The sequence below is a fragment of the Hypanus sabinus genome, chromosome 6 (assembly GCF_030144855.1).
Source record: "Hypanus sabinus isolate sHypSab1 chromosome 6, sHypSab1.hap1, whole genome shotgun sequence".
Taxonomy (NCBI): Eukaryota; Metazoa; Chordata; class Chondrichthyes; order Myliobatiformes; family Dasyatidae; genus Hypanus; species Hypanus sabinus.
In genome coordinates, this window is record NC_082711.1 from 16,374,005 (window position 1) to 16,386,722 (window position 12,718).

General features: G+C 39.0%; 2 protein-coding genes across 3 annotated transcripts in view; one reads left to right on the plus strand and one right to left on the minus strand.

Annotated features, from left to right (window-relative positions):
- The window catches only part of obscnb (obscurin, cytoskeletal calmodulin and titin-interacting RhoGEF b), a 533,110-nt gene extending 528,822 nt beyond the window's left edge, over positions 1-4,288 (plus strand). The window contains 3 exon segments of the mRNA XM_059971780.1: positions 2,506-2,581; positions 3,089-3,238; positions 4,093-4,288. Coding sequence (XP_059827763.1) covers positions 2,506-2,581; positions 3,089-3,238; positions 4,093-4,270 — 404 coding nt within the window. The 3' untranslated portion in view covers positions 4,271-4,288.
- Positions 4,289-5,075: 787 nt separating this feature from the next.
- Positions 5,076-12,718, minus strand: part of guk1a (guanylate kinase 1a) — a 53,595-nt gene continuing 45,952 nt past the window's right edge. For both annotated transcript variants that reach the window (XM_059971778.1, XM_059971779.1), the window contains 3 exons: positions 10,127-10,211; positions 9,759-9,844; positions 5,076-6,871 (listed from right to left, as the gene is read on the minus strand). In XM_059971778.1, coding sequence (XP_059827761.1) covers positions 6,839-6,871; positions 9,759-9,844; positions 10,127-10,211 — 204 coding nt within the window. In that variant the 3' untranslated portion in view covers positions 5,076-6,838. The remainder of the gene's footprint in view (positions 6,872-9,758; positions 9,845-10,126; positions 10,212-12,718) is intronic.

A 12,718-nucleotide genomic window follows, 5' to 3' on the forward strand; every position in this document is an offset into this window, starting at 1 on the left:
CTCCCTCCCAAATACATCTGCAACCATCATTATGGACCATTATTTTGGCTACTTGCTGTTCCACTTCAAGATGTTTTATGTCTGTTCAGTGACATCCTTGACCCCTCACACCAAGTCAATGAAGAGTTGTACCTACAATCAGAGACAACTGTGTGGCCCTCTATCAATTAATCCTCTATTGGTGGTGCTCTTTCATGTTTGTTCCACACATTTTGTGGAGCTGAGCCAAAAGCTCAGATGTTCAGGTCACAATCCCTGTCACAATGCAGGGTTTCAGCACAAAATATTACCGGTTTCTTTTCCCGAGTTATTCCAGCAAATTGTTTGTGACTGACTCTTGAGGGACTTCTCTGAGGAACCATCATGTCTAACTGAAAGGAAAATCAGTTACAGGAAATGAAGTGGAAGCTTTGAAGAGGCTAGACTAACTTGGATTGTTTTCTCTGGAGTGTTGGAGGCTGAGGGGTAACCTGATAGAAGTTTATAAAATTGAGAGGCATATATAAGGTTGATAGTGGAATATCTCCCAAGTATTATCCATATTTAAGGTGAGAGAAGGAAATTTACAGCAGGGATTTGGTGGAAGCAAGTATGATAGCTATCAGTTAGAAAAGACTCACCACCTGACTTGCATCAATATTAGACAATCAGTCTAGAGTAAAAAGTTGTGATTTCCCCACAGACTCTAGTCCGGGGGTCGGCAACCCGCGGCTCCCGAGCCATTTGTGGCTCTTTCACCTCTGTGCTGCGGCTCCCTGTGGCTTTGGGAAATAATTGGTCAGTATTTAATTAAAATGTATTTTATGTTACTTTGTTAGCTTTTGAAATGTAATTCTAAATTTGAAGATTATGGTGATCTTGTACAATCTAAGTGCGGCGACACATTTCCTGGCACATCCGAAACGGCTCACAATTAGCCAGCATTCCGGCTAAGGGAGATAGCCTACGGGGGTTTGTGAGTACGCGTCTTTTGCAGCATCTGCGTCCATGGGGGCTGGGTTGAGGGAGGCTTAAAAGCAAGGCTGTTTAGTTCGAATAAAGTTATTCGACTGCAGTTTACTGACTGCGTGAGCACACCGCTACAACGTGTTTTTATCGCTGGCTGTCCAGAGGGGAGGTGCTGAAATGCTTTGTCGCGTGTCTGGAAGAAGTGAAAACTTTCCTGGGCAGCAAAGGGCTCACCTTTCCTGAGCTGGAACAGCCAGAGTGGCTGGAAAAGCTACACTTCATGGTAGACATGACAGCGCACCTGAACACACTGAAAACAGCTCTTCAGGGGTAAGGACTTACAGCCCTACACATGTTGGAGGATGTTTTGGCATTCGAGCGCAAGTTGACAGTGCTTGCCAGAGATTTACAGAAAGGCACATTGTCTCACTTCCCCAATTTGAGAGAGTTCAAACAAGGTCACGACATAAATTCGGAGTATTTACATTCTGCAATCATCGCAATGCAAACATCGTTTGGGAAACGCTTCTGTGAGTTCAGAGAGGAAAAAAACACATTATCCTTCCCGGTCACTCCCCTAAGCATCGATCCATCCCTACCGAATACGACTGCATTGTCAGGTGTGAGTCAACCTGACCAAGTATGATAAATATTTTAATTGCCTATTATTTTACGTATATTCATATGTTTTCATTGTTCAGTGAAATAGTCCTTTTATTTTTCAGGTTGACAGCTGGCTGACGTTATTTTTGGTTTGCTGCTGGCGGCAAATTTAAGTTTAGCGTTTTTCATAAACACAAGAAGGACTCAAATAGACGTTGAGTATTTTACTTAAAAGTAACCTTCAACCCAACATCTTATTTTCGGAGTTCAAAATGTTTTTGTTGCATGCAGAAATGTAATTTCGTTTTCTCTGCAGGAGCTCATCAATTTCATAAATGCAACACATTATAGTTTGTTTATACATAGCATAAAGGCAAAACAAAACGTTGTATGCAGTGTTATTTCATTTTAAATGTCAAACGGGTTTTGCGGCTCCCAGTGTTTTCTTTTCTGTGGGAAACGGGTCCAAGTGGCTCTTTCAGTGGTAAAGGTTGCTGACCCCTGCTCTAGCCACTGAAATTCCCTTACTGAACAAATCTATCACTCCAAGAAAGAATACATTTGGTAACTCAGGAAGGAATATCCAGTTGTTCACTTTTTTAAATACAATGTGTGGGGCATAATGATTTATTTGTTGTATGAACTTATGAATTTGAAAGATTATAAACATACTTTTTCCCCCAACTGTATTTCAGTTTCTTCTCCCAGAGAGTTGTGGGGGTCTGGAATGCACTGCCTCAGAAGGCAGTGGAGGCCAATTCTCTGGATGCTTTCAAGAAGGAGCTAGATAGGTATCTTATGGATAGGGGAATCAAGGGATATGGGGACAAGGCAGGAACCGGGTATTGATAGTAGATGATCAGCCATGATTTCAGAATGGTGGTGCAGGCTCGAAGGGCCGAATGGTCTACTTCTGTGTCTATTGTCTATAACTCATAAGTTTTCTTTTTTCAGCTCCAGAAATCCTTGAAGGGAAACCCGTTGTTCCAGAGACAGACATTTGGGCTGTTGGTGTGGTGGCCTTTACAATGTGAGTTCTGGAAACAGATTCTGTCCACAAAGCGGCCCAGCTAGTAGAAAGCTGTATCACAAACCACTGAGTTAGTTTAAGCTGAGGAGCGGATTTGCTTAGTGGGTCCTCAACTTTACATCCTGAAATATGTACCTATTTAAATGGGTATGTAGCATACTTCCATTCTTATGGACGGGACTGTCCACCTGCTTGAAAAAGGCAAGTGGTTAAAATTGTTTAAAACCACTAATATTGATGTTTTATATGAGATAAACCCACATAAATTTATTAACAATGATTGTTAAACAGTATGTTTCAGTCTTATCATTTATTTGGATGGGTTTTAGGTGTCTTTGGTCATCAGAAATATTTAGGAACAGTTGGAAAGGCTAGCAGCTGGGCCATAAGCTTGTTATCTCAAACAACACTCAAAAGCTGTCCAGCAGTAGCAACTTGACAAAAAACAAATATAAATTGAAATACAAGAAGATTCCCAACCAGAAATGTTTTCTCATTCTCTTGCAGGATGAGTGGAGATTGCCCTTTTAAGTCTGACAGAGACTGTGACAAAGAAAAGAACATTCGGAAAGGGAAAATCAAGTTAGGGCGATGCTATCCTGGTCTTTCACAAGGGGCAGTTTCATTTCTGAAGAGCACATTATGTTTTAATCCAGGGTAAGTTTTGTGTTTATCTTGCTCTTGATTCCAATCTGTAATTATCCAGGAAGGACAACTTTTGTTTCTACAGTCTACATCTTTAACTGAATAAAATGCCCAGTGCACTATAGATAGGAGCTATCAAATTGGGGAAAATGCAGGTTTTAAAGAGCACCGTAGAGAAGAGGTATTGAGGCAGAGAGATTTAATGAACATCTTAATTCCAGAGTTTATTTCCACCAAAACTGAAGGCAGTGGTGAAGCAGTTAGGATATTAATGCTGAAGAACCTGAAGAGCAGAGAAATCTTACAGACTACACAGGGTGAGGGTGAGAGCATGATATAAAGAAATTGGCTAGTCACACAGAATCTGTGGAGAGAGAAACCAGTCAATGTTTCAGTTGGAGAACTCTTCATCAGAACTGAGGAAGACAGAATGCTCAGAGTTTCCAGCATTTCTGTTAAAATATTGGTGTTTTTAACCAGGCGCTGCTGTAGCTCAGACACATGGGTGAACAGGACTGCTCCTGACTTGGGACTGCCATTATTGTATACGCCTTATTTACAAAATATGAAAAGGGAGGCCAGCCAGTTGGATGCAGGAATAGTAGTCCAGTGATTACAGAATTGCAGATGAAATTTTCAGTAGTACACAAATAGAGGCAGAGGTAGCTGAACCCTTATTGCTACTGTAAATAACTCAAATTTTATTTACTGCACAATTTCTTAAATGTCTTTCTTCATGCACTGATATGTATGAGTAAACTATTTCTTTTAAACTGTAAGCAGTGAATCTGTCTCAAAACATGCAGTGCTGCAGTATCATCATTAATTGAAAATATAGCAAGCATTTATTTTTGTGTATGTTATAGAGGAAGGTTGTGTGCCTCAGAATGTCGTTCATTTCCATTGTTCCAAGAGGACACAAGGATGAAGCTGAGAAATTCAGGAATTTCCTTTCAAACAGAAAAGCTCAGGAATTACCTAAAACAACAGGAAAAGCAGAGGACGCTTCTGTGTACAAAGCATGAAGTGCTGCTACTTCACTGACGAAGAGAGAAAAAAAAGTAAAGAAATATGATGTATTTCATCATTATGCTTTTAACTTTGGGATAAAGCTAATGGAGATATATTGTCAAAGAAGGTAGGTTCATGATGGAATGACACCACTGTCCTACTGCTTTGTTTTGGTGCAATTTATTTGATTAGTAGATTGAATGTGTGCCAATTTATTCCTGTTAACTACAGCATTGTATAAGAACTTATACAAACTATTAGTTTTACATTATGTGATAGATGTTCCCCTTGTAGAATATATACTGAGCACTAAACCCTTTGTAGAGACAAGGAGTGAAATCTACAAGTGGATTTTCTAGTGGGATGGTTCTGTTGAAATTATTATTAGAAATATACTTACTACAGTAAATATTTGAAAATATAGACTTGAAAATGCATAGAAGTAGAAGTCAAAGAATTAAGAATTGTTGCAGCTTCAATTTTTTTTTAAACATCACAGCAAATATCCATACCATTCCTGCAACCACAATTGACAGTTCACTTGTGTGAAGTTGCCCTTGAAGCTATCTTTATAATATATTTCTAGCAATTATAACCCTCAATGTACTTTTAAAGGTATTTCTAGATAATGGAAAACTCTAATTAAGCCATTTGTAGGCCTGCAGAAAGATTTCTGAATACCTCTCATAACATCATGATTTTAGCATGATTATAGGCTGTGGAGATTGTTATAAAACCAAAGAAATTCAATCAGCTTTTTCCAAGAACAATTTAATTTTTCAAAAATCTCCTAAACAGAGATCTTTCTCTTCTACAACCCAGACATTTTTATATAGAACAAAGTCTGTTTAAGAATGCTTCCAACTTAGAATAATACAACTCTTTAATCTGCATGCAGTTACAAAGATTGTATGTGTGGAAGTGTTTTTATTATTTTAATAAACTTTTGCTGTTTGTAAATTTCACAGTTTATTAAAATTTGAGATGTTATTAAGAACAAAAGCAAGAATAGTTCAGGAGGCATTTCAGATCTACTGCACCATTCAATAAAACCATGACTGATCTGACTTTGGTTTCAAGATCACTTTCTTGCTTGTTACATGTAGTTAGTCACCACTCTAGTCCATAAATATGTCTTCATCAGCTTCGAATCTGCCGTGAATCTACCTCCACCACTCTTGAGAAGATGAATCCAAAAAACAGGTAATCCTTTGAGGGAAGAAACTTATCCTCTTCTAACACCATTTTAAAGAGCGCTCCTGTATTCTGAAGCTTTGTTCTCTGTCTGATTCTCTCAGAATATTTCAACAAAATCACATCTCTTTCTTCTAAATGCCTATCCTTTCCTTCGGAGACTAATTCTTCATCTCTGAAAGCAACCTGGTAAACTATAATGTTAGCATAACTAACACATAAACATGCAGTTCTTGAGCATTTTTATTTCAGATTTCTAGGATTAGTTATATACACTTTCTGCCAGTAATTCATTCATTCATGCATGAGAACAGACTCTTCCACACTACAGTTCCCAGTCTCTTTCCTCGAACAATTTTTTTGCTCTTCTGTTCTTCCAGAAAAGTTAATAACCTCATATGAGAGGACAATACAGATGTCAGTTCCACGGGCTGAGCCACCATTTAATTACTCATTCCCAGTTGCCCTTGAGAAGGTAGCAGTGAACTACCTTCTTCAACCGCTACAGTGGTTATTAGTGATAACCAAGAGCTCTGTGTGATAGTGAACAAACTGTCATACATTTCTAAATCTGAATGACCTAGACTACGGGTTCCCAAAACTTCATATACCATGGGCTAATACCATTAAGCAAGTGGTCCACAGAACCCCTGACTTAGAGGGCAACTTGTGGATGGTGTTATCTTTCTTGCCCATTGGTTCAGTGCATCTTATAAATGGTACAAACTGCAAATATTGTGGAGTGGTGCATGGTTGTAGATGTGCAATGTCCTGTACAGTTTTAAGCTTCTTGTGTTTTTGAAGCTGCTCTCATCCAGACAAATGAAGACTTCATCTGTCTCACACAATGAATAATGTTCCCCCTCCCTGAATTTCTTTATATCCCTGAAAAGGTCATGTGTACATAGATAACTAGACCAACTTTACATTGAATTCTACCTCAAGTAATACATGAAATTCAAACAATCACATAATAGAATAGTTCTTCTATTTCAGCACTTCATATAGACAAGAGTAAATTATGTGGGTTCAAATGTTCTGACCCAAGTCCAATATCTTCTGCATTTGGTCCAATCATGATCACTTTCTCATTATAAAGTGTCCCAAGATACAATGCAGTGTATGTCATTAATAACAAATTCCAACAGATGATTAAACACCCAAAAAGTTGTATGAGTAATTTCTGCATAAATAGATAGGGCTAATTATTATATTAAGTGTCTTTTCTATCAAGAGGTATTCCCTAATAAAAATATACAAACTGGAAATTCATTATTTTTGCTTAACAAAAATACACCAACACAAACTAACTTTATAAAAGCTTGTAAAAGAGGCATTTTCATCCTTCCTACTTTAATTTGCTGGAATAGAACTTTCAAAATGAATGGAATGGCGCTTGGAACCACTTCAGTTCTGCAAGGCTGTTGCCTTTTTGATTTCCTGCAATAACAGAAATAATAAATACAAAGAAACAGTTGTTCTTCCAAAATCAGATGAACAAGCTAATAATTTTATTATTTCTTTTAAATGTTCTCATAAATCCATTTCATCTTTGCTCCTTCAGTCTAAACAGTAGGGACCCTCGAGTTTTTAAACACAGTTCCTGCAGTTTTAATTTTTTTCTTTAAGTAAGGGAGTTTCACAAGGAAAGTTTTCTGTATCCACAGAGTTGCAGGTGCCCAGAGCACAGGGGAAGTGACGGAAACAAGCAGGTAGAGAATGGAGGGATACAGACCCTATGCAGGCAGGTGGGATTAGTTTACACTGGCATAGTCAGCACAGACATCATGTTCTATGCACACCAGTGTGTTTGAATTCTCCATTATCCTTCTTGAATTTGTCTGAGGTTCAAACAGATTACTTAACTTTAAGTCAAAATCAGCTATACTCATTTTCTTTCTACTTGCTGCTTGATTAACTGTGTTTGACATGTGCTTGCCTGATACATCAGCTTCAGTTTCATTACTGTTTCTTTCCCAGGGAAAGAAACTGGCCATTCGCAAGGAATAGCTTTCATCATGATTTCCTGTTTTAAAATTTCCTTGGGGGAAATCTTGCTTGACAAATCTGTAGGAATTCCTTAAGTAAATAACAAGCAAGACAGACAAAAGAGAATTGGTGGATGTTGCATATTTGGATTTTCATAAGGCCTTTGACAAGGTGCCACACATGAGGCTGCTTAACAAATACCCATGGTATTACAGAAAAAATACTAGTGTGGATAGAGAATTGGCTAATTGGCAGGAGACAAAGAGTGGGAATAAAGGGAGCCTTATTCTGGTTGGCTGCCTGTGACTAAAGGTGTTCCACAGGGGTCTGTTATGACTGCTTTTTACATTATATGTCAATGGAATTGATGGCATTGTGGCCAAGTTTGCAGATGATACGAAGATAGGTGGAAGAGCAGGTAGTTTTGAGCAAGTAGAGAGGCTACAAAAGGTGGCAGATGGATCCTATTCTGGTTGGTTGCTGGTTACTAGTGGTGTTCCGCAGGAGTCAGTGTTGGGGCCTCTTCTTTTTACAATGTATCTCGATGATTTAGATTATAGAGTAAATGGTTTTGTGGCTAAGTTTGCGGATGACACCAAGATAGGTGGAGGAGCAGGAAGTGTTGAAGAAACAGAAAGGCTGCAGAGAGACTTGGTCAGTTTAGGAGAGTGGGCAAAGAAATGGTAGATGAGATACAATGATGAGAAATGTACAGTTGTACATTTTGGAAGAAACAACAATCAGGCAGATTATTATTTAGATGGGGAGAAAATTCAAAAATTGGAAGTTCAAAGGGACTTGGGGGTCCTAGTGCAGGATACCCTAAAGGTTAACCACCAGGTTGGATCGGCAGTAAGGAAAGCGAATGCTATGTTGGCATTCATTTCAAAAGGAAAAGTGTAAAAGAGTAAGGAGGTGTTGATGAGGCTCTGTGGGGCACTAGAGAGATCCCATTTGGAATACTGTGTACAGTTTTGGGCCCCTTATCTTAGAAAGGATGTGCTGATGTTGGAGAGAGTTCAGAGAAGATTCACGAGGTTGATTCCTGGAATGCAGGGACTAACATATAAGGAGCATTTGTCAGCTCTTGGATTGTATTCATTAGAGTATAGAAGAATGAGAGGGGATCTCATAGACACATTTTGAATGTTGAAAGGGTTGGACAAAATAGATGTGGAAAGGCTGTTTCCCTTGGTGGGTGAGTCCAGGACAAGAGGTCATAGTCTTAGAATTAGAGGGTACCCATTTCAAACAGAAGTGAGGAGAAATATTTTTAGCCAGAGGGTCGTGGATTTATGGAATTTGTTGCCATATACAGCTGTGGAGGCCCAATCATTGAGGGTTTTTAAGGAGATTGATAGGTATCTAATTAGTCAGGGTATCAAGGGATATGGGAAAAAAGCCGGAAATAGGAACTAGACAGGGGAATAGTTTAGCTCATGGTGGAGTGGCGGAGCTGATGAGATGGGCCGAATGGCCTACTTCTGCTCCTTTGTCTTGTGAATACAGTGTCAGGAAGTATACAGTCATGCTCTTTGGTAGAAGAAATGAAAGGGTGGATTATTTTCAAGTGGAGAGAAAATACAAAAATCTGATGTGCAAAGTGATTTGGGAGTCCTTGTGCAGGATTCGCTAAAGGTTAATTTGCAAGTTGAGTTAGTGGTGAGGAAGGCAAATGTGATGTTAGCATTCATTTTCAGAGGAGTAGAATATAAAAGCAAAGATATAATGTTGAGACTTTATAAAGCATGTGAAGCCTCACTTGGAGTATTGTGGGCAGTTTTGGACCCTTTTTAAAGAAAGAATGTGCTGATATTGAATAGTGTTCAAAGGAGGTTCATGAAAATGATTCCTGGATTGAAATGCTCATCATATGAAGAGCACTTGATGGCTCTGGGCCTCTATTCAATGTCCTTCTGGAATTGAATAACAGTAATGAGATGAATTGATTAACTCATCTATTCAACTTTTTTTGGTAGCATTTTGCCACATTGGGAGAATTTGACGGGGCTCTGGGATCTCCATTATCCAATCTGAAAAGCTGGCATTTAACATTGCAAGAGATGCTCTAACAACACTGGATTTGAACCCAGATCCTCCTGATCAAGAAAAGGCCAGAATGAACAAGATTGATTAAATGAAAGTATTCCATATTTAGCTATCACCTTACACACTAAACACATATTACATTTCTTTCAGGCTGTAATCTTCAAATTTATTATTCTAATTTACAGGAAAATCACTTCTCACTATTGGTAACACCCTAAAGGTTCAGTGAACAATCTAGTCGGTTATCTCAACAAAGGTAAAATATGTAGTTAATTTGTAATTAGCTCACCTCAAGAAGAACTGATCTCAACTGGGAATAGGCATCCTCTAAATGATCATTTATTATTACAACATCAAACATACCAGGCTGTTTACCTGCAAAATAAAAAAACATACACAATGCATTTATGATTCTGGTCTTTATAATTTCAGACTTGGTCTGACATAAAAATTATCCAGTTAACTATTTCCACCTCTTCCACCCCACCACTCCCCCTGCCCTGAGTTTTCCCAGCAGATTGTGTTACTGAAAATTCAGTCTGTTCAGAGGACACGCTGGTTCCATATTCAATACCAATTAAGACAGGGGCTTCGAAAATTACATCCATTAATATCAAGAACATGCACATGTCAGAAAATATTTTCTAAAGTGCTTACTGAATTCCATGTCTAATTTTGCTGCTAATAGTCTCTTTTGTAGACTTTCTGCAGATTCTGTTTTCCTTTGCCTCAGCCGTTCTTCCTAGAAAATTTTTTAAAAGATTTTCAACAGTTATGACAATGTTACATTTATTTTGCATGGATTTGCTTGGAACAAAATCTCAAGTTTACCCAAGATTTACACTGTGGATTCTGGTTAATCAGTCTATTGCATAATATTTTAAAAGCTTGAGAAATATCCTGTACAATTAACCAACATCGAGGTTTTAAATGTTGTTGGAGAGTTTTGAGCATCTTGACTAATTGTAAAATTCAATAACCATTAATTGTACATTATCAGCTAAACAAGATTCATTTTGCATTCTTTTTCCCCACTGAGACAAATCTTTCCAATGTACCAGTCAATCTGTAAATCATTGTCTTCAGTAGACAACAGGAAGTTCTAATTGCAAAGTTCTATTTATTTATTAACCACAATAGGGAAGTGAGTACTCAGTACACAGGCAGATGGTTCACTGTAACTCACCCAGTCAGTAATGCTTCAGAACCAGATTTATTATCGACATTGTTGTATTGTGACAGCAGTACAATTAAGGTTATAAATAGTGTTAAAGTGTTTGTGGATCATTCAAAAATCTGATAGCAGAGGGAAAGTTGTTGTTCCTAAGATGTTCTGAGTGGGTCTTCAGGCCCCTGTACCTACTCCTCGATGGTAGTCATGAGAAGAGTGGGAGTCTCAGGTCCTCAATGATAAATGCCATCTTCTTGAGACACTGCCTTTTAATGCAATCCCCAAGGGGAGGGTTGTGCACGTGATAGAGCTGCAGCCTCTTTTGATCCTATACATCAGAGCCTCCATTCAAGGTGGCGATACAAACAGGCAACCCAAACTACTTTGATCCAAACTGTCATAACATTGCGAGGAGGTTTCAAGAAACCCTTTATAAAAAGGATCCTTGATGAAAAATATCACAAATAAGTATTTCTTGGCCACTCTTCCAAGCTGCTTTAAACTGTCCAGTTTGGCAAAGAAAGTACAGTACTGACACCATGGAAAGAAACATTTGTCCCAGCATCTGCAATGATATTTTAGCAGATACTCAAATCGGCATGAAAGCTCTTTTATTAAATTTCAAGTATTTATGTTACTTCCTTTTGAAAACTTTTCCAAACTCTTCTGAACTTACTGGAATCTGAAGCAACAATGTGTAAGAAGAACTCAGCAAGTCAAACAGCATTTATGGGCAAAAAAAGGAATTGTCGGTTTTCCACGCTGAAACACCAACACAATAATTACTCCCTCCCCATACACTTGCTGCTCACCCACTGAGTTCCTCCAGTATATTGTTTGTTATTTCAAATTTATTGCTGCATTAACTAATGAAAAGACAATAAAGAGTTTCAATGTCAGAACTATATTTGCTGTTCTCCCATGAAACAACATTGAAGTATTGCAGGCCTGAGCTTCCACAGACTAGCAGACTGAAAATAAAATCAATACAAATACTTATCTAGACAACAATCATTGATGTGCTCTTTTATGTTTCTAATTGAGTGCTGCTTTAACTTAAAGACATTCCATTCCATATAAACAACTCAGATGTGAAAATAGGAATGATTAGTATGAATGATTAGTATGATGCTTAATAATACAATAAATAGAGCTCCGACCAGCAGCCAGTTGAGACATCAGAAGTTTGAAGAAAAGGGGACTTCAATCAGGTCCACTGCCCAAGGATGAAAGGCAAGAGCAAATTGTGGCAGCGAAACAGAGCTTTGGCCAGTGGCCAATAGGTGTTTGGGATTAATTAGTGAGCAAATTAAAGGAAGGCAGGGGCAAGCACAATGGCCATCGTCTGTGTGGACAAAGTCAGAGTGGTGATCTTAAGGCTTTAGCTCTTCGAGGCTTCACTCAGAGAAAGCAAAGGAAAGAAAAGATCAAGTTTTTTTTCCCCCTTCTCTTCTTTATATCTGCTCAGTTAGGTAGAGATGCTAGGCAGGATAGTGCAATGCTCCTCCCTTGTAGGATGTGGAAAGGCAGGGAGACCTCCAGTATCCCAGACCATTACAACTGTGAGGTGCATCCACCCGCAGCTTCTAACAAACCGTGTTAAGGAACTGGAACTGGATGAACTCCAGATCATTCAGGAGGCTGAAGAGGTGATAGATAGGACATATAGAGAGGTAGTTACCCCCAAGATGCAGGACACAGGAAACAGGATGACAGGAAGGAGCAAGGGATTAAGGAGCCAGTACAGAGTACCCCTGTGGCCATCCCCCTCAACAACAGGTATAACAAGTATCTCACTTTGATTACTGTCAGGGCGGGGGGGGGGGGGGGGGGGGGAGAGAGAGATTGACCTAACCGAGGAAAGTCACAGTGCTCAGGTCTCTGGCACTGAGTCTAGCTGTCTGACTCAGACAAGAAGGGGGAAGAAGAGGCATGTAGTGGTGACAGGGGATTTATTAGTTAAGGGAATGGATAGGAGGTTCTGTGGGTAAGAACGAGATTCCCAGATGGTATGTTGCCACCCAAGTGCCAGGGTCCAAGATATCTCAGATCGAGTGCTCAGCATTCTTAAGTGGGAG